The 23,242-nt window shown below is 37.6% G+C and overlaps 1 protein-coding gene across 1 annotated transcript in view; it reads left to right on the forward strand.

Moving 5' to 3' along the window:
* MYO9A (myosin IXA) overlaps window positions 1-23,242 on the forward strand; it is a 320,315-nt gene that overhangs the window by 181,765 nt on the left and 115,308 nt on the right. The window contains 2 exon segments of the mRNA XM_020996823.2: window positions 10,836-10,977; window positions 19,734-19,929. Of these exon segments, the coding sequence (XP_020852482.1) occupies window positions 10,836-10,977; window positions 19,734-19,929 (338 nt within the window).

Consider the following 23,242-nt stretch of genomic DNA (forward strand, 5'->3'; position numbering starts at 1 on the left):
GAGAAAGGGACAATCTAAGAGTTACTTTTGTAGCCATAGTTACACTAGTATCCAGAAAAATTCAGAAGTTACCCTAGTATCCAAAAATAATAATAAAATACTCAGAAGAAGTTATCTAGCCTATATGGTAGATTTTCTACAGAAGGTTCATAGAAGGACCTGGATATGAACTACCCAGAATGTGAAGACGTAATTGGATAGTCATCTAGAACAATGAAGGGAGAAGTACCCACACAGATGAGACCATGACATTTATGAATAATTTGTAGCAATTAAAATAGTATTTTTTAAAATGTAAAAAGTCAATAAAAGGGTTCACATGAGGTACTTAATATTTTTAACTTCTGCTTTAAATTTTATTGTTTCATTTACTTTATCAAAATATCTTTAGGATTCATTTGCAAAACAGACTAAGTCTATATATTTTTTCAGTTGAATGATGGGATACCAATTTAACAAGTTAGTTTTTTTGTAAGATACTTCTTCCTTTAGGGAACTTACAGTTTCATTAGAGAAAGACAACACATTATACATTAATTCATTCATATATTGATGAAATATATACTAAATTGTGATGTCTTCTCAAGACTTCTGTTTACATTTGTAGTATGTACCATAGCTTCGCCCTCACTTATACTGCTGTTGCTTCATTTGTGTCACTCTTTTTCTAAATATATTAGACGCTTTTTGATAGTAGAAGTTTCATGCATCTTTCAGGTCCTTCCCAGTACCTAGCACAGTGCTCAACATACAACAGAAACTCAATAAGTTCTTTTAAGTTTCTAGACCTAACCATTAAGTAACAGTATAAAGCAGTAGTTAAGTGAGTGTTGCATAAATACTATTTAAACTCAAATAGACAGTTAAGATGGTCATGAGAAAGGTCGTCGAGAAGCCTAGTTCTCCCACATAAACTCCAAAAATATCTGAAAAAGGCTCCAGAAAAACAATAATAAAGAAAACTGACAATAAACAGGAGTGAGCTCTTGCATTTTGTCCAAAACTATACAAAAAGACGTCTAGAAGCCAGTAAAGGCAGAGAGAAAGGTTGCAAAAAGGAAGCCAATGTGAATTATTGTAAATTGGTACAAACTGGTAAAGCTAGGGAAAGAAATCCTGCCAGAAAAACCAGTGCAACCTTCCACAAATGGTCCTAAAGCCAACTGGCACGCTCAGAAATGGGGAATAAAGCCACTATAAGCACGGTTAATCATACAACTGGAGCCAGGTCCGGTTGATCACTGCACAAGGAGATAGGGCTTGACTATGCATTCCTTGAACCACTGGGAGCCACAGGAGATAGGGACAATTCAGTACTTGAGCAGCAGTGCTAGGGAAGCCTAAAAAAGTATGGTCTACAAAACCTGTTCTGGAAGTATAGTCTTCAGGTACCTATGACCCTTTCCAAGAATCCACAAGATTAAAACTTTTCATAATAATAAGGTGTTTCCATTTCTAATAGTAAATGTTGATAGGAATAATTCAGTAAGCAAACTTTTTGATATCCTCAGTAGTTTTTAAGGGTGTAGTGTTCTTTAGACCAAAATGTTTGAGAACCATTGATCTGTCAAATCTTATTAGGATCTGTCTTGGCCAAGGATGTAGCCAACTACTAATTAGTAAATATTCAGGAAGAAAGCCAAGAACAGCAGTTGACCATCAGATAATTGAGGCCAGGAAGCCAGGAATTGAGGCAAAGGATGACATTTAATTCCAACCACCCCGTTATGTCAGCAGTAGCATTGGGATCCAGCACCAAACAAGAACTACTCAATTCATTCTAGAGTATCAGAGGTGCTGACCTGAGTACAAAATCCCAATCCAAAAACTAAGGCTGCAAGTATGAATAAATAGAAGGCAACAAACTGAATGAAATGAGCTAATATGGTAATAAAAATATTCTAAGAGGGAAACTAAGAAAAAGAGAATAAGACCATGAAAACTATATGCAAATCAGTAACATTTAAATAAATCGGTTTCTAGCTATTTGAATTACATCCTTTTGTTCCCCTCATTTTTCTTCTAACTTCATACCAATTCTGAACTTTGCCCTAATAAGTAGGTGGTCTTACTGTACTTAGATGATTCAGAGGTGATTCCCGCATCAAAACAAGTCTTTTCTTGTCTGTCAATATGCAGTAAGTTTCACTTAGGTTATTTGGTGCTCACCATGCCCAGCCTTGTTTGTTCCTTGTTGTCTCTCCCATCCTTTCCATTATAAATCTCTCTATCTTCACATTTCCCACTTTTGCAATGAAGTAGCTGAATATCAAATTGTAGGTTTAGGTTAGGGTGTCCTTTTTAGTTCTTAACAGAAATTAATAAAGTATAATTATTTTTAATGATGATCTGTTTCCCTATATCGTGAACATTGTAATATTGGATCAAGCATCCTGTGAAATGATGTGTCTTGTTTTTTGGAGGTATGTAATAAAAACCACTCCTCTGCTTCCTGTCTTTGCCTTTCCAAGGAGTATCTGTGAGTCATATTTCTATTTAGGTACATCTTTGTTCTTCTGGTTTCTTCTGTAACAAGAATATAAAGGTTGATATGATTGGTTCCTCCAGTAGTTAGTTTCAGTATTTGATCCTTGGACAAGAATCTCACATTTAGAGTAATAACAACCAGGTAAAAGTTTATAGAAGGCATAAAAACAGTGATCTTACCAACTTTTGGTACATAGAGCTAAAGATGATTTGGTATTTTGCTTTGTTTCATGCATTGCCGTTATCAGTGAATTCATCACCCAGTAACTACCCTGTGAATAGTATGAATGAGCCTTTCTGTACTTTGACTAGTCCTCAGAAAATAGCCAGGACAGAATATGAAACCTTTTCACCATGATAAATTTTGTCAAGAGTTTACCTTCTGCTGACGCAGCCTTTGAAGAACAAAGGTCAACTCATATGACAGTGAGGCATTGGAGTAGGACTTAGCAGAGGACTTGAGCGTAGAAGTTGGGACCTATGTTACATCTCAAAGGAAGAGAATCTTTATCCTAAGAGCTGGGATCTTTGTCTTCGTTGAAAATGCAGTAAATAAGTTTGTGCCAGTCACTCATCTCTTATTTTTAAACCAGTACCAAATTGTTTTGAGAACTTGTAGTATGATTTGAGATCTGACATTGCTAGGCCCCACTTCATACCTACTTTTCATTATTTTCCTTAAGGTTCTTGACCCTTTACCCTTCTTATGAATTTAAGCAATTTTTTCTAGTTCTATAAACTAATCCTTTCGTAGTTTGGTGTGACATTGAATCAGTAAATTGATTTGTTCTCATTATATTGTCATTTTTTGTATTGAGAAATGCTTCCCATGAGCAGTTAGTATTTTTCAAATTATTCGTGTCTCTTTATTTTCATAAACAGTGCTTTGTAGTTATATGATGTGTATATCTTGGTAGGTAGACTCCCAAATATTTTATATATTTTGTAATTATTTTGAAGGGAATTTGTCTTTCTGCCTTTTCCAGCCAGATTTTTATTGGTATCATATAAAATACTAATGAATTGTGTGGATTAATTTCTTATCATATAAGTTTGCTGAAGTTATTAATTCAGTTCATTTTAATTGACTTGTTAAAGATCAGTCAATAAACATTTATTAATTTTGGTACCAGTACCAAACAATTTGGTACTAGTTTAAAAATAAAAGAGATAAATCATTGGCACAAATTTATTTAATACATTTTCAATGAAGACAAAAGATCTTACCTCTTAGGATAAAGATTCTCTTTCTTTGAGATGTAACATAGATCCCAACTTCTACACTCAAGGCCTCCACCAAGTCCTACTCCAATGCCTCATTGTCAAATGGGGTTGACCTTGGTTTTTCAGAGACTGGGGCAGCAAAGTAAACTCTTGACAAGATTTATCATGGTGAAAAGGCTTCATGTTCTGTCCTGGCAATAGTTACACAGTCTATTTTCTGAGGACCAGTCAAAGTACATTCATTTATTAGTTCCTAGTATGTTCTAGGCACTGTGCTAAATGCTGGGGATACAAATAAAGAAAAGAAAGATAGTCCCTGACTTCAAGAACTTGCATCCTAACTGGAGAAGACATTACACAAAAGGAAGCCAAAAAAAGAGAGAGGCTCCAGTTGGGGCTGCCCAGCCGGGAGCATGAAATCAAGCAGAGCCTTTGATGGAAAATGAAGCCTCCACGTAGTTCTGAGCCCTCCATAAGAGAAGGTTTTAGGGGGATAGCTAGGTGACACAGTAGATAGAGCACCAGCCCTGGAGTCAGGAGGACCTGAGTTCAAATCCAGTCTCAGACACATAACACTCACTAGCTGTGTGACCCTGGGCAGTCACTTAACCCCATTGCCTAGCCCCCCCCCCAAAAAAAAAAGAGAGAGAAAGTTTTAGGAGTTATTGTTGCACCCTCCCCTGAGAGGGAAGAGATGGCTGAGAGGGCTGAGAAAGTGCTGAGTGTAAAAGCTGAGCCAGTGACTTGATGATGACATTCAGGAGTTGGGCTGTTCCTGAGGCCTGAGCCGTGCAGAGCTGTGAACGGTGAAGTACACCATCCTGTCATCTATAAAAAGTGATGGCTTTGTTTATTATTTACCTCTACCTATTTCCTCAGTTTCTTTTTCTTGTTTTATTGCTATAACCAGTGTTTCTGATGCTTTGTCAAATATTTGACAACTGCTGAGAAAATTGTACGGCAGTGTGGATGAAATTAATTTAGACCAGCATCTCACCCCTTATCCCAAGATAAGCTGCAAATGGACAAGTGACCTAGATATAAAAGGTCACATCATAATCAAAGTTTTAAAGCGTGGGGGAAATTACATGCTAGATCTATGGATTGAAGAAAGTTCATGACCAGACGAGGGATAGAGAGTATCACAAAAGATCAAATGGAAAATTTTGTTTACATAACATTAAAAAGTTTTTGTACAAGCAAATCCAAAAGCTACGATTAAAAGAGAGACATTTAGCTAAAGGGAAAAAATCTTTGCAACCAGTTTCTCTTATAAAGAAAGGTCTCATTTCCAAGTTATATAAGGAACTGATTAAAATATGTATGTATAATAGTTACTCCGTACTTGATAAATTACCTAAGCATAGCAACAGTTCTTAAGGGAAGATACCCAGGCTTATCTACAGCCATGTGAAAAAATGTTGAAATATCTACGAATTAGAAAATAAGAATTTTCCCTCTCTCATGGGGACAAAAGGCACATTAATGCATTGTTGATGGACCTGTGAATGGATAGAACCAATCTGGAAAAAAAAAATTAGGATTATACCCAAAAGTTCTAAACAGTACATGCTCTTTACCTCAGTTATACCACTGGTACACCTACTCCCAAAAGATCTTTAGAATCCACCTAAATCATCAGAAAGTTGTTCTCTCCTAAATAAAGTGACAGGTCACCTAAGAGCAGCATCAGTTTAAAACTTAAACCTGGTTTCTGCTTTAAGAGGAAAGGATGTTTATGAAAACAGTGGAAATCCATGGAGCAGAAAACAAACTTTCAGAAATCTTAGGCAGAGTCTTAGTACTAACTAATCCAGATTATCCCAATACCACTTCAGGATTAAATTGAATGAGAGCAGGAAAATGGGGGAGAGTGAGAAACTGTGAATTTTTTTTTAATCAGTGACAGTGTAGCCACTGCATTCGGACTCACCAAGGTGCTGTGTGAGAAAGGAGAAATGCCACTAATGATAATAAAACCTGGAAGAAGCAGTTTTTCACTAGATGAAGTCTAAACTGAAGAGATTCATGCTGCAGGTGATTAGAGGTCTCATGAGGACATCAAGAGATATGTTTTCGAGATATCAGAGAGGAAGATAACAAACCTTAGAAAAAAGTAGGTCCAATATTATGACTAAAAAAGACAGCCAAGAAAATGTTAAAAACTATCAAGCCACAAGATTACTTTCTCACTTCTAAAACATTTTTATGAACGTAATCCACAGACAACAAAGAAATCGTTGGGATAAGAAGGGAGTGGATAGGCTTTCCCAAATGATATTGTATAGCAGTTCACATGTTGATAATCACATAATTAACTATAAGATGCCAAGAATCTAAGATCCCACAGTATCTCTTAGTTGAATACAATAAAAAAAAATTTCAGTACAGCAAAACACTGTTTTTAATGCTGTATTTCAACAAGGTATTTCCCGTATATATGTCAAAAATCAAAAGATAAAATATCAAAGATAATTTTATTCAGCCATTTGTATTAACCAGAGCATAAAACAGATCGTGTGCTCACCAAAGGCATTTGCACCTTTCATGGAGGATATGCAGCTCAGAGTCAAAATAAAGGAGAGATTGTCTATAGATGATGCCTAGGCATCCTGATGCTCTCTTTTGTGGATGACATACTGTTTGCAATTAGCTTCACAGTATTTCAGAGTCTCAACAAGATCGTTTTCCTCAAGTGTTTGCTGAACTAAGTGAGGTAGGCTTAGAATTGAATAGCAGGAGGAAAGTGGGCTGGGAAATTAGGACTTTAGGAAATTGTTTGTTGCTTTTAGTGACTTAAAGCTCCCTCCTAAAACAAAAACCCGTCTTTTCAAGTAAGTAAGCATTTATTACCCTCTCCTTGGAATCACCTGTGTGATGCCATGGGTAAGAGTACTCAACTTGGTGTCAGGAAAGCCAGAGTTCAAATGTAGCTTCAGACATTAGCTCTGTGACACTTAACCTTTCTCAGCCTCAGTTTCCTCATCTTTAAAATGGGCCTTCTAGGTGGCACAGTGGATAAAGCACTGGGCCTGGAGTCAGGAAGACCTGAGTTCAAATTTGACCTCAGACATACAGCTGGCTCTGTGACCCTAAGTAAGTCACTTAACCCTATTTGCTTCAGTTTCCTCATCTATAAAATGAGCTGGAGAAGAAGATGGCAAACTGCTCTAGTATCTTTGCCAAGAAAACCCCAAATGGAGTCTTCAAGAAGTGGACACACTAAAACATCTGGACAACAAAATAAATCTTTTGGGCAGCAGTGGACAGAATGCCAGACCTGGAGTCGGGGAAATGAGCTCAAATTGTCCTCAGACACTGTGGAGCTGTGTGACTCTGGGCACTGAACAACAGCAGCAGAATGGCGGCGTTAACAACAGCCTCTGCTGCACAGGAGTGTTGTGAGGACCAGATTACATAACGTGCATGGCACCGCGTGATGTTAGCTGTCATTGTGTTATCAACTTTGTGCCAAACAGCAGTGTGGAGGCTCCTAGGCATGGAAGAGCAAAGGTGCATGAGTTGGCACCGTGATGAGACCTTGTCTTCTACTGGTAGAAATGCACCATTTCTCTAGATGAAATAAATAGAGGATGTATGCAAAGCAAGTGTACAATAACTGTGGGCACTTACAATTAGGGAAATCGGGCAAAGTCTTTAGAATGGAACTAGGGTTTCCGAGAGGCAGAGAGGAGAGAGACCACTGCAGATACGGGGCATGGTCTCTACAACAGAACAGAGACAGGAAATAGACTGTCATGTATGGGAAATAGTAAAAGGCCACTTCATCTGCGGCGTAATTTAGGTGTAAAGTGAGAGGTGAGAGAAGGGGAGTAATGTGGAATCAGCCTGGAGAGACACACCGAGAGATATAGTGATGTCCTTTTAAATGCCAGAGAGAGGACTCTGTCTCTTATCCTGAAAGGAGTGGGAAAGCGGTGACATGATTCAGCAGGGGAATGGTAGTCATGCCTGTGTTTACAGAAAAATTAAATTAGCAGCTGTGTCGTAGATAGATTGGAGAGGGAAAGATTGAATGTAGGTTGATTAATCCAGAGGCTTGGATGAATGATTTTGGTACAGTGAGACATAAAGTGTTGGTTTTGATAGGAAGACAGCAGACACAATAAGTACAACCATGTAAATGGGAAGAACAAGGATACACCAAAAAATCAAAAGTGAAGGTAACAGAATTACAGAGATCAAGCAGGACTCGAATGAAGAGATGTGAGAGGACACCCCCAGCTAACACCTGTGTGGAGGTGGGAGGTTCATAGGTGTTACATATTGCACATGTTTTTGGACTTTTTCGGTATATTGACCAGTTATGCTAGTTTTTTTCCTCTCTAAAAAAATTATTTGTTTATATGTGATGGTTCTCAGGAAAGAGAAAGGGGAGGGATAATTGGGATAACCCTGATGATGTAAGAAATAGAAATTATCAATAAAAAACAATAATAAAAAGATTCAGTGATGGGAATGAGCAGTGCCTGTAAGGACGGTGAGAAGAGAATTCCTTTTGTAAGATTGTGGAAAATAAATTTTGAGAGGGAATGTTAAAGTGAATTGAGTGCTTTGAATTTTAGACTAAGTGTCTTCATCTTTATTCAGTGAAGGACCACTGAAGGTTTTTTAAATAGATTGGTGACTTGATTTTTAAATAATATTTTGGGATGGATTGGAATTGAAACCTAGAATCAGACCATTGAGATTATTGTACAAATCCATGAGGTAGGTTATAAGTGCCTAGTCTAGGGTGCTGCAGTGAACCTGGAGAAAGACAAACGTAGGGGAGATTTGGCAAAAATAATCAGCAGGACTCAGGGATTGCATAGATCATGGGAATGAGTGAGAAAGAAGTAAATTTTTTTTTTAATGTCCATCTTCAGTAACCAAGAAATGGTGAATCCTCTGACAGAAATATGGTTTGATGCCATTTCCTTGCCCTCAAACATTTGTTCAGTTTCTTCCTCTTCTCTTAAGAGCTGTCTGAAGTATGTTCATGAATTTGTTCCACCTCAGTGGGAAGTGGTTTCTCCCTCTCCTGACCTTCCACAGTGCTTTGTATTTTTCTTGTTGCACCCTCCCTTTCTACTTGTGTCATAGTTGTTTGTGTACAGCTGGTCTCTCTTAAGGGGTTATAAGTTCCATGAAGGTAGGGACATTGTTTAATATAGTTTTGTGTCCTCCACAGAACCCAGCACGGTGACTTAGATGCAGTGTTTGATAAGCATTTGTTGAGTTAAGATTATCTAGCGACTATATAAATGGCATTACAAGTCTATTCGTGGTTTTGGTTGTTTGTGGAGACACATATGACCTGACCCTCTTCACAACCAGACTAAACTCTTTTTTCAATCTGATACACCATTTCTCCTTGCACATACACTGCTTTCCAGCCTAACTGGAGTACATAACCATCATTTCCCCAAAATGCTGTGTGCTCTTTTGTTCATATGGTGACCTGTTTCTGATGCACTGTTCCTCTATTAATCCTACCTTTCAAATCATGCCTTTTCTTCAAGGCTCAGCTAAAATGAAACTTTCTTGATTGTCCTGTGCTGAAGTACACTCTCCCTTCTCTGAATTCTGATAACTCCTTGTATAGCTCTTATTGTGTATCTGTGTTCTACTTCTGTCATAATTATTTATGATATTCTCCAACTAGAGTGTAATCTTGAAAACAGAGACTTTGTCGTATTTATCTTTGAATTCTCAGTCGTACTTAACACTGTGGCTTACACATAGTAGATACTTAATAGATTGCTCTCTTAAAGCTAAAATATTCATCAATATGGACATATATACAAATATGTATTTATAACTAGGTATAATATTTGTTGTTCTTAAGTCATTCAGACATGTCCACTTCTTTGTGACCCAGAGGACCATAGCACACCAATGCTGTCCATGGGTACTTTCTTGGCAAAGATACTGGAGTAGTTTACAGTTTCATTCTGCAGTGGATTAAGGCAAACAGAAATTAAATGACTAGCCCAGAGTCACATAGCTACTAAATGTCTGAGGCCGGATTTGAATTCAGGTCTTTCTGACTCCAGTCCCGGGCCCCTAGCTGCCCAGGTGAAATATTAAACAGCAGTAATTAAAGTTGTGCAAATTGCTGTTTGCCTAAGCGTGAAAGAATGGGCAGGAGGGTAGAATTCCATTTTTTGTTATATAAAGTTGACTGTCTGGTAGAGTGCCTGTTATATAATATTAAGCCAGCATTTATATAGTGATTTAAGGCTTTTAAAGCATTTTACATACACTGTCTCAATCAGGACTTACAGTAACTCCATGAAGTAATTATTACAGTCAGAATTAGCCTTTACAGACAAAGAAAGTAAATAGTTAAAAATTATACAGGTAATGTGAGCCATGGGATTCAGACAGTAAACTTTCTAACTCTCAGTTTAGCAGTCTAGTACACTCAACTACTGAAAATATGTGGCAACAAAGTAATGGTTTCCTCTGAGTCCCACATTACATTTCATGGTCTCTAGGGCTTATTTCTGTCTTTATCTGTTGTTTTCATAGTGGAGGTATCACAGTATAGTGGACAGAGCCTTGGACTCTGAGTCAAAAGACCTGAATTCGAGTCCTGTCATTTCTCCTTGGTAACATTGTGATCCTGGGTAAATCACAATCTCCATCAATCTCATTTTCCTCCTCCATTTTTAAGGTTAGGCTAATACCATTTGCCTATATACTTGAAAGGATTGATGTGCTAGTCAAATAGGGTCAGATAAGAAGATGTATAAGATAGTGAGTATTTACAATTGTGGGACACTTAGGTGCTGCAGTGGATAGAGTGCCAGGCCTGGAGTCGGAAAGACTCATCTTTCCTGAGTTCAAATCCAGCCTCAGACACTTACTAGCTGTGTGACTCTGGACATAACACTTAACCTAACTGTTTGTCTCAGTTTACTCATCTGTAAAATGAGCTGGAGAAGAAAATAGCAAACAACGCAGGTATTTCTGCCAAGAAAACCCCAAATGGGGTCATAAAGAGTTGGTAACAAGTAAGTAAAAAATACAGCTTATATTTGTAAGGTAGTATCATTATTAAAAACTTAAAAACCCTGACTTAATAGCTGCTTTCAATCTTCTCTTTTTATATTCAGTTTTCCACAAGCTACAAACCAGACTCTGTTGGACAAGTTTAAGCGCCAGCATGAAGGAAACTCTTATATTGAATTTCCAGCAGTAATGGAGCCTGCCTTTATCATAAAGCATTATGCTGGAAAAGTGAAATATGGTGTAAAGGTCAGTAGTCAATTCATTGCTTGTACTTCTAGCTGACTTCCTAATCATAATTTAGAAACACTTTTCAAAAGAATATTGCTTGAATCAATATGATGACATATTTGATCACTGAACTAACTTTTGCATTAATTCTCTTTGATTTTATGTGCTTTTCACCCATGTAGACACAGCTGTTATTGTCAATCTGATCTCTTTTCTCCAAAAATGTACAAGAGGGGAGTATGACACAAAAGCCCCTTAGATGGTAAGAGGGCTTTTCTTTCCCACAGTTTTCCTGTGTCTACCTGTCCCACTGCTAGGTTTCCCTAAAATCCGGCTCATATTCTCTGAGATCAGTCTCACATCCAGCATGCTGGGTCCAAAAAAGCCAGAAGGTTTTTTTGGTTAGTCTGACCAGTTTTCTTTTTTTTCTTCAACATAGTGACCCTGCCACTTCAGTCTACTTCAAATTTAAGGTTGTAGCTACTTAACAGAGAATTTCCGAAAGAGCAGGGTCATGGGTACACTGATGGTTGCATATACTCACACTCATAATATTGTCTTCTCCTGGTGCTTCATGAGGTAAATTCCCATCTCAAAAACATTTGGAAAAGAACTAGCTGATTTCCACACCTTTTCAACAAAATGAAATGTCAACAACTTTAAGACTGGTAAAGATCTCAAAGCTTGTTCTACCTTTAAAATGAGCCAGACCTCTGTATGTTTATTTTTCATAATTAAAAAAAAATTTTTTTCCAAGTTTTCCACTTTGGGGAAAGGTGGATAGAAAAGATAGGCCGTAATAGGGGGTATGTGTATGTGCAGACACGCATGTGCATTCGCCTCATACGAATGAGCCTTTAGTTGAAAGGAGGGAAGGTTGTATTAAGGAAAAATGGCTATGATATAGAAACAAGGTAACACAACTGGGAATAAAACACATTGATGCAATCTCTATGGATTCAGGGGATATATGTTTGTGTGGCGAATGGTGAATAAGCAGATTTGAATACACAAAGTAGATGTTATCAGCCTTAATAAGGACAATATGATATTCATAATTTCAGCTGTATTTGGGGATTGGGCATTCTACAATCCTGAGTATAATTATTGTGACAATACTGATCATCTAGTGTTGATGGTATAAAAATTAGGTGTTAAAGGTATAAAAATTAGGCTTTATTTATACTGATTGTATATTCAACTACTAGCCCAGCAGATACCTACTCTAGAGCCTGGAGTGTTAGTAGGCTTACGGGCTGCCTTGCCCACCAAAGGAAATACTAAATACCTGATTTAGAGCTGATGTTTAAAGACATTAGGTCATTACTCAGCCATGAGCTTACCTTAACAGCTTTTGTCACCTGGAGGAGAACTTAGTCTTTGAATAGCCCCACTGCCTTCATTATGGTCAATGATGTAATTCACAATTCTGTAGTACTTTAAGGCTTGCAAGGTGCGTTCATTAAAACAGCCCTACGAGGTAAATAGTGTATGTGTTACAATAGCGCCCTCACTCGCCAGACCTGGACCAAACCCAAACACAGTCACAGCTTGTGGTCACTGCCCTGCCTCTCCTCTTTGCAACCTCTCTTAGAGACTGTGAGGTGCACAGTGTCTTGCAATCTCCGTCTGCCATAAAGTAGTGTTCCTATGGCTTTTCTTGTTCTCTCTATATTCATGTATTCATCAATCATCAGACATTTAGGAGGAAAATATCCTAAGTCTTCTCTTCCAGTTCTCTCATGCCATATTCCTTAGCACTATCACACCCATATCTCTGCCAGCCTTTTCTACTGTGCCCTCTGCTGTGCCCATTTCCATAGAGAACAGATTCCTTACATTGGCCCTCACTGATGCCTGTCTCTCCTGGTCAGTCAATAAATATTTAGTAAGTGTTCATTATGTGCCAGGCACTGTGCTAAGTGCTGGAGATAACAAAGAAAAGCGAAAGACAGTCTCTGCTTTCAGGAAGCTCATAGTCTAATGAGGAAGACAACATGGAAAAAAACTATATACAAACAAGCTACATACAGGATAAGTTGAAAATAATCAATAAAGCACTAGGATTAAGGGAGATTGGCTTTCTGTAGAAGGTGGAATTTTAGCTGGAATTTGGAGAGGCAGAAATGAGAAAGAAGAGCATTTCAAGCATGAGAGATAGCCAGTGAAAATGCCTAGAGTTGGGAAATGGAATTTCCACAAGGCCAATGTCTCTCGTTCTCAGAATATGAGGGAGGAGGATAGTATAAGGGGAAAGAAGATTGGAAAGATAGGAGAGAGGGCAGGTGACAAAGGGCTTTGAATGCCAAACAGAGGATTTTATATTTGTTCTTAGAGGTGATAGGATGCCACTGGAATTTATGCAGTAGTTGGTTGACAAGGTTGGACCTATGCTTTAGGTAAATCACTTTTGATAGCTGAGTGAGAAAGTAGTCTATAGTGACGAGAGACTTTGGGCAGGCAGACTTACCAGAGGGATATTGCTATAGTCCCGGTAGGGCATGATGTGAGCTCTGTACCAAGGTAGCAGCAATATCAGAGGAGAGAAAGGGGAATTAAGGTAGAGATGTTATGAGGTAAAATAGACAGAACTTGGCAACATATTGGATATGGGGGATAAGAAAGATTGAGGAGTCACAATGACAACTAGGTTGCAAGCCTGGGTAACTGGAAAGATGGTGGTATTCTCAGTACTTTCTTCTACATCCCTTGACATACTTCAAGAAGATTCATAGTATTCCCTTGTTCCCTAGTATCACTTCTAGACTTTACGCCTTTTCTCCTTTGAAGTCCGTTCAATCAAAATTTTCCACCCAATCAAGATTCTGATGTCTATAAATCAGTGACTTCTTTTCTCAAGGCGTTCAGCAACTGCTTTACATTTTCCTATCCTTTTAATTCCCACACTTTTACTAGAGGATTTTAATATTTATGTTTAATATTTAATGTTCATTTCCACAAACTCCCCAGCTTCCCAATTCTTCAGTATCCTTAAATCCCTTCACCTACTCCTTTATTCCTCCTAAGGAACAGATCAGAATGGTCACATGCAAGATCTTCCCATTATTAACAAGTGTATTCTACTTCTCTCCTAAACCTATTATTTGCCCTGATCAAGACCTCCAATCCCTCCACCCTTGGTATTTTATCAGTCCACTACCATTACAATGATTTTATTTCCCTCCTTCTCTAACTTCAATCCAGTAGCCATATCAACTCTATAGTCTCTTCTGTTCTTGAATCTTTCTCTACCTTGTCTTGTCATCAGTTTCCTTTTACCAAACCTCAGCTCCAGATTAATTCCACTCTCTTCCTCCTCTGCTCATATTCACAAGCCACTTTGTGCAGGTAGAGGAAACTCACAATCAAGCTGACTGTTAAATTACAAATTTAGATTATCCAGCCTCTACTGAGTCCTCACTGGAGCAAGATCGTCCTTTACCTCATTCTCCACAGAAACTATTCTAGTCCTTTTGTACTGTCCTCAAACATCCCACACTTTCCCTTCTCTAATCTTGACTGACCTTAACTCTTAGTTTGCCAAGAAAATTGAGGACATTAGACTTCAGTTCCCCCTTCTCTTTTTTCACTTGAAAACCACTTAAGATTGTCTCCTACTTTGTCTTCTTTCCTCCAGTCTCTGACAAAGAGTTGGTCTTTTTCTTTCCAAAAGTCAAGCAGTCTCTTTGATCCCCTCTTGACTTCTCTGGCACATTGTATCCTCAAATTTCAAACCACTCCCTCTCTACTTGTTCTCTCCCTGCTGTCTTCAATATTCCCCTCTGGGCTGTATCTATAACTTTCTGGATTTCTCCACCATGCCTCAGCTGTGTTCTCACTCTAGAACATCTGTCATCCTCTGTAGCCATTTCACCTAGGAGCATTACTTAGCTGTGCTTGCCTCCTTCTCCTATTGGTGAAGTTCTCCTGGGGGCTCTATTTGGGGAGAGACTTTGTCCAGACAATCTTCATTGTCTTCCCAGCTGTCTTTCTGACTTTCCAACACCATTCCTCAGCTATAGACTCACCCTTGAACCTCCCTCAGTACCTCAGGAGAAGAGCCTTCCATTTTTTCAGCCTACTGATAGAACCCTGCAAGCTATACTGTCTTTTGAATTTCTGTGTTAGTACAGGGAAAATATGGGTCTGTCATTCCCAGCCACCTTTTCACCCACAAACGTTTTTCTTATGAACAGTCCCCCTCTTTCTTCAATTTTGGAGAGGAGCCCAAGCCAATCAACCCTTATTCCCATCCAGATTGTGCTTCTGACTTTCCAGACTTGAACACCATGTTCTTCCCCCATCCCTCACTTCCCATCAGAATTTAAGCTGCTTAAAAGTCAAAGACTGCTTTTCTTTTTGCTTGTAGGACAGTGCTTGACACGTGGTGAGTACTTATTTATTGTGTGTTGCCTTAACTTGCCGAGAGAGTACTATTGGGCATGGTGACTTCCTGAAAGGTGAGGCAAGCTGCCCAGCTCCCCCACAGCCTACTCTGACAGACGGAATTCAGAAATCCAATAAGAAACTTCAGTAAATTACTTCTTCCACCCCAGAGCTGCAGTCCAGGGGCAGTAGGAAACAGGGTCACCAGCAAAGCTATTACTGGTTCAGGAAAACAAGCTGATATCTTCTGTGTACTACCAGAGATGTTTGAGAGACAAGGGTAACTGTCAGGAGGCAGAAAAAATGGAGGGTTCCCTGAAGAAGCTCCACCACAGCAATAAACCCACAGCTAAGTCTTTATAAGCTTCATTGAACAGATTCAACCAATGTGGATGCAGCTCTCTGAGCACAGCTCATACCAGAAAATCCCAGGTTCCTAAGTCCCTAACACCCTTTCTTAAGATATCTTAGAGGGCCCTGAATATCTGGCATGCTGGACCTCAGAGATCCATGAAGGCATAACCCCCCTTAAGGAGGATGAGGTCATGTAAGGAACCTAGATCACTCAGGGAGAGACCAGGCGGGGCCAACTTTCTTTATCAAGAGAAGCAGAGCCTGGACTTAACACAAAGCCCAAATTCAGGAACTGGAGAAATGAGTAAACCACAAAAACAAAACTACCTTTATCAAAATGTATGACATATCTAGAGACTACCTGAAAAAAAAGGAGAGTAACTCCCTAACAACTACAAGTGGAGACTCAAGGGAAATAATAGACTTACCACAGCATGAATACCTAAAAGAAATGACGCATGGGATTAAAAAAAAAAAAAGAAATAAAAGCTCTGGAGGAAAGCATGGGAAAGGAGACTAAATAACTTTGAAGACAGAGTGGTACACTTTACTTGATTAAAAGACTCCATGAAAACTAGATTGGACCAAATGGAAATCAGTGACTTCATGAGACAGCAAGAAATATTAGAAGCAAATTAGAAGACTGAAAAAATAAAATTCAAGATATCATATGTCGAAAAAAGTATATTTGGAAAGTAGATCAAGGTGATATAGTTTAAGAATCATTAAGGTCCCTGAAAACCATGATTTTTTTTTTAAATCTGGAGACTTTATTTCAAAAAATCAAATGAAAACACTCCACATCAACTAGAACTAGAGGACAAAGTGAAGATAGGAAGAATCTACTACTCACTTCTTGAAAAGAACCCTAAGAGGAAAATTCCAGAGATGTTACAGCAGAAATCCAGGGCTCTCACATTAGAGGAAAAAATACCACAGAAATCTGAAAAGAAGTTCAGGTACCAAGCAGCCACAGTCAGGATCACATAAGACCTGGCAGCTTCTGATGTTAATGAGAAGAAGTTTTGAAATACCATATTCCAAAAAACAAAAGATATAGGCTTATATAACCAAAAATAGCTTTCCCTAGATTGCTGAGTATGCTCCTAAAGGCAAAGAGGAGGAAATAGAACTTCGGTGCAATAGAGAACTTACAAGTATTTCTATTGAAAAGACAAGAGACTAGTAGGAACTTAGAAATACAAACGCAAGAGCCAAAAGAAAACTGGAAAGGTAAATTTATTTAAACAGTTTGAAAGGACTGTATTATGTTAAACTGCTAACCTTCTAGTGGGAGAAGAAACAAATGCCATTTATGAACCTCGAAAGGTATTGAAGGAGTTGAATAGAAAAACAGAAGACCTGGACTGGATTGGTTCTGTTCTGAAAGTTTTAAGAAAGAAAAGTGATGGGAGGATAAAAGGAATAAGGGGTGGAACTTGCTATTTCTGATAACTGAGATATATGAGAAGAATAATATACAGATTTGGAGGAAGGGATAAGGGGAGAAGGCATCTGATGAACTTCACTCTTAAACTGAATGAAGGAGGGTTGACCATGCACACGCTTATGTGCACAGACAAACACAGCCAGAGAATTTAGTGTAAAAATACACCAAACAGCATGTAAACAAAGAGTGAGGAAACTTGGTTAAATATGGAAGATAATGCTTGGGAGAGAATAGTTGCAAGCAAAATGAAACTTCCTAATCTTTAAGGGGAGATTAAGAGGGAGAAGAAAGTAAGAAAGAAAAGCAAAAAAATAGAATCCAAGGGAGGGTCCTTCTCAGCTGGGGAATGACTGAACCAGTTATTGGATATGAATATAATGGAATATTATTTCAAATGAAGCTATGTAAAAGATGATTACAGAATTCCGAGTAGCATGAATTGATGTAAAGTAAAGTTAACAAGACTAAAACAATTTATACAAGGATAACAACATTAAGTAAAACAACTTTAAATAACTTAGGAACTTTCATCAGTGCAATGACCAACTATGTTTCCAGAAGACCCAGGAGGTGTATCCTGATAGAGAAATGATGGAGACTCAAGTTTCAGAAAGAGACACGTTTTTGGATATGGCCACTGTATGGATTAATTTTGCTTGGCCAAGCTTCTTGTGTTTTTTTTTTCTTTCTCTTTGATTTTTTAATTGGAAGATACAGTTAGGAGAGAGAGAAGACAGCAGTATTGGTTACCCAAAAATAGGGTCATTAAAATATTTTTTAAAATATATGGAAGAGAACAGAAGTAAGTTCATAACAGACCACAAACAGGGCAATTTTGAAATAATATAAAATTTAGCACATACTTTTTATTTATTTTAATTAATTTCTTTATTTTTAGTTTTCAACAGTCACTTCCATTAAGATTTTGAGTTTTAGATTTTCTCCCTCCCTTCCCTTCTCCCTCCCTAAGATGGTGGGCAATTTGATATAGGCTCTACCTATACATTCTTATTAAACATATTTTCACATTAGTCATGTTTTAAAGAAAAATTAGAGCCAATAGGAGGAACCACAAGAAAGAAGAAACAAAACAGAAGAAAAAAAAGAGCAAATAGTATGCTTCGATTTGCATTCAAGCTCCATAGTTTTTTCTCTTGGTGTGGATAGCATTTTCCTTCATGAGAATTTTGGAGATGTCTTATATCTTTGCATTGCTGAGAAAAGCTAAGTCTATCAAAGTTAGTCCTCGCACAGCGCGGTTGTTACTGTGTACAACGTTCTCCTGGTTCTGCTCACTTCACTCAGCGTCAGTGCATACTAGTCTTTCCAGTCTTTTCTGAATTCTGCCTGCTCACCATTTCTTATGGAACAATAGTATTCCATTACATTTCATATACCACAGCCTGTTCAGCCATTCCCCAGTTGATGGGCATCCCTTCAATTTTCAATTCCTTGCTACCACAGAAAAGGCTACTATAAATATTTTTGTAATTGTGGGTCCTTTTCCCATTTTTATGATCTCTTTGGGATACAGACCTAGAAGTGGTATTCCTGGGTGAAAGGGAGCACGTACTTTTTTTAAAGCAGTGTAAAATGGAGACTCACAAGATCATGTGTAATCATCTTTTTTTATGTATACACACATATACATACATATGTATGTATGTATGTATGGAAATGTTCTATCCTTTTTTGGTGTTTAAATTCAAACTCATTGAAAATTTTGTCTCCACTGCATCCACTTCTTTCCACATCCATCAGATTGGCAAAGTTCATAAAAAGAAAATGGAAAATGCTGGAGGAGATGTGGGAAAACAGGTTCTTGAATATACTGTTGGTAGAGCTGTGAACAATTCTAGAAAGCAAATTGCAGTTATGCCCAAAAGCTATTAAATTGTACATACCCAGTGACACTGCTCCTAAGTGTTTATCTCAGAGAGATCAAACAAAGAGGTAAAGGACCGATATGTACAAAAATATCTTTAGCAACTCTTTTTTGATAGCAGAGAATTGGAAGCTGATGAGATGTCTATCAATTGAGGAATGGCTGAGCTAGGAATAGAATATGAATATGATGGAATACTTTTGTCCTGTAATAAATAATGCAGAGGATGCTTTCAGAAAAACTGGAAGCCTTAAATGAAGTAATTCAGAGTGAAGTGAGGAGAACCAGGAGATCAATTTATAAGAATGATATCATAAGAACAGTGAACTCTCAAAGACTCAGGAACTGACCAACATAATGACCAATCACAGTTCCAAAGGATTCATGATAAAACATGCTCTCCACTTCCGGACAGAGAAATGATGGACTCATAGTACAGATGAAGCATATTTGGAACTCCCTAATTTCTAGGGTTTTTTTCCCCCTTAACTTCTATTTAATAACTTTGAACTTTTGTGTCCTTCTGTTGTCTTCCCTCATAGAATGCAGGGATTGTTTTAATTTATCCTTATTTTTCCAAGACCTAACAGAGTGCCTGACTCACATGAGGTGCTTTATCAACTTGATTGATAGATTGGTTGACTCAGAAAGGCTTTAGTAGGTTTCAAAATATTATATTAGTTCTTTTTCTTCCATTAGGATTTCCGGGAGAAAAATACAGACCACATGCGTCCAGATATTGTAGCTCTTCTACGAAGTAGCAAGAATGCCTTTATTTGTGGAATGATAGGAATTGACCCAGTGGCTGTTTTTCGCTGGGCAATTCTTCGAGCTTTTTTCAGAGCCCTGGTTGCATTCAGGGAGGCTGGAAAGAGATATATTCAAAAGAAAATTGGTAAGTAATAGATGTTAGAATCCTACTTTGCTTCATTTTTAACCTAGACTCATTTTATAGACCCATGTTGAGATGTTCCAGTCTGTTAAATATTAATTGACCATTATGATAACCCCAGGAGCCAGGAGCAACTGAGGAAAACTGGTTTTGGTCAGAACAAAAATGAAATGTTTTTTTTGATCGTTTGTGATAAAGGAATTTAATCTTGATAATTAAAGATTTAACCTGACCTTTAGTCATGAATCAATATAAGATTTAATTGCAAAAGTGAAATAGAATGAAACAAAAGTTTTCATTATTTTACTGTGATCTCTGAATAGAAATTGAAATCGTTGGATGTTTTGTATACTTTTTCCAAAGTCTATACCCTATCAAGCCATAAATCATTATGTTCAAATTGTCACTGGTAAATTCACTGTTGTAGTTAGCCAGAAATATTTTGCTGTTCTTATGCTGTCCTGAAGTGGTAATAAAATGAAAATAGTAGCACACCTGCACACTGTGGCTGGCAGGTCTCTACTAGACTTGGTTAATAGGCTTGGGTGTGTAAAGCAGTTCCTAAAAGATAAACAGAATCACTTTTAGTTAAGGCCTATGCCTAATCAGGTTAATCTTTGTAATATCACCGGACAGCCAGACTGTCTCAGAATACTCCAGTGTAGTACTCTGGTGGGATAGAGTAGAAGGGAGCACTCACTGACTTTGGATTAAGGCAGCCTGGGTTCACGTACTTTTACTGCGGACTTTGAACAAGGCTTAGACATTCCCTCTACCTCATTTTCCTTATCTTTAAAAAAGAGTGGATTGGCCTAAGTACTTCTGAGGTCCACTCTAGCTCTATGACCTAACATCTATTACAGTTTTCCTTTAGTGCCTCAATCTTTAATTCAGCTTACAGTCTGATTTGTCAGACATTTAAATGCCTACTAGATGTAAAATGATTTTTTTTCTGAAAAAAAAAAGTGAAAAATCTAGCTCTTAGATATTTGTAACACGTATTTAGGTATTTATCCTTAAAATTATAATAAGCAATTAAAAGATGCAAGTTTTTCTTTCTCTTCCTAGAAGTTCTTCTAGGCAAGGACCATCCCTCTAGCCTGCCTCCCAAAACAACACCTCCCTATGACCCATGAATTTTTCACATCATTTTGTGACATTGTTGGAAATTTTACTGTTCAGAGTTAAATTTGGGTTGAAGTACTCTCTTAGAAATACAAGTTAACTCTGTGAGAGTTAGGAGTATTGTCATTCACATATTAGTGTAAAATAGTTCAGATGACATTTTAAACATGTCTTATGCTGAAAAAAATAAAAGATTTTATTTGAGAAATAGGATTAAAGCACTGCTTAGCAAAAGGATTGAATAGGCCTGGATGGAGATCTGTATCTGGATAAAGGGCCCTGAGAAGAGTTCTCAGAAATGGGGCTGGCCTTGTATCCAGGCAAGGGAAAAGCAATTCTTTTACTCATTTCTGATTTTCATGTCTTCGTGTTTCTGAAGGCTTCGGAGTCAGCTGATTTAGATTCCAATTCTGGCTTTACGACACAAATCACTCAGCTGCCTTTGGTCCTGTCTTTCTTCACCTACACAATGAAAGATGATTTCTAAAGGACCTTCCAAATCAAAAAAGTTCAGTGATTCTGACTATAACTTAAACAGTTAGCATGTATATCAGTTCAGCTGCATTTAAGATTTTTGTTAAAAAAGAACCTAACTACTATTTTTAAAACTTTGTTTATGTGGAAAAACCTGTTGTAAGTTCCAAAATAACCGAGTTACAAATGAACTTTTGGGTAACAACCCGTTCATTAATTTGGAATTGCCTGTATATAAAAAGTTTCACTTCACTTGTATTTTAAAAAGAAATTCATTAGCGGAATAAAGATCCAACATAGTGTAAGCTGTATATGACACCAGAAAGAGATGAGTGGACTCTGGCATTCACTATCAGGATTAAGATTGGCCAAAGCCTCACAAAATCGTTTCCAGGGAGGAAAAAACATCTAGAATGGAGAATCTGTTGGCCAATTTAGGTGCCGAACCATTTGGCTGAATATAAGAAGTACTTGTTGAATGAATGATGCTGCTTGCTTGAGTCAGAATGGCATGATAAATTGTTGTTTTGTGATTGTGGTAAAAGAGATAAGGATGAATCAGGTAAAGAAAAAATAACCACGGTTGTCCAGAGATATATTGCAGCATGGTAGCTAGAGAGCAGGCCTGTATTCAAGTCCTGTCTCAGATATAAGGTCACTTAAGCTGTCAGAGCTGTTGGTGACTTGCTGAGGCAGTGAGCTGCAGAATAGGTGTGATTTTCTTGAATAGCAGAAACTTCCTCACCTAGGAGTTCCTTGCACCAGTGAAACCCCACATGTCCAGTCTCTATCCTGAACTTATCCATAGAGAGAATTATGTTCTTTATCCAAGGATGTTGGTGCTGTTCACTATCCAGTGAACCTCACAACCACGCTAAAGCCCTATAGGAGCAAATAATGTTGAAAGGTTTTTTAATGTCAAGTCATCATTCTCATAAATAACAAAAAATAGAATTGTAACTATTAAGGGAACACTAGAAAAGTAGAATAAAGTAAACCACATTTGCTAAAACTGTCTTATGTACAAACGACACTGCTACTGTTTATCAGAGGGTATAGAAAATAATCACAGTACCAGGCAACATAATAAATTACTGTCTTCACTTGGAATCTTAAAAGTAAATATTAGCCATGAAATTTTGGTTCATCATTTCCATATACTGAGTTTACATATATAAATGTATACACATATACACACAATATATATATATCTATTTTAACATTCCTGATATCTTCTTTCAGAAATGTATACATTAATGCAAGCTGTCATAAACTGTTCATCAAGCTAAAGAAATTCTCATGACAACACACTATTTGTTAGAACAGTTAAAAGAGCATAACTTACAGGTATTGGTGATGCTCTGTTTGACTGCGGTAGAGTTAGAACCCATTAAGTGTTTTCTCCTGATCTGTTTCCCTGAAAATGTGCTGCCTAACTCTCTAGCCGTCAAATAAATGCCATGTTTTTCTTGGGGAAATTCAGATACTTTGTATTATGTTCAACCTCAGTCCAGGAATTTCTTAAAGTGTCATTGGCAATCTGCTATGTTGTATACCCTGGTAAATGAAACCTCTTAATGTAATTTTCAACATTTGCTACTATTTTCTCAAATGGGATAAGAAGAGATGGTATTTAATGAGATGAAGTTGCTTCTCTGTGTGAAAGCTCTGTTTTAAAAATTTCCTTCAAAGCTGTGTCAAACTGTTGTGCCTTATA

The sequence above is a fragment of the Phascolarctos cinereus genome, unplaced genomic scaffold, assembly GCF_003287225.1.
Source record: "Phascolarctos cinereus isolate Bilbo 61053 unplaced genomic scaffold, phaCin_HiC Scaffold_3;HRSCAF=262, whole genome shotgun sequence".
NCBI lineage: Eukaryota > Metazoa > Chordata > Mammalia > Diprotodontia > Phascolarctidae > Phascolarctos > Phascolarctos cinereus.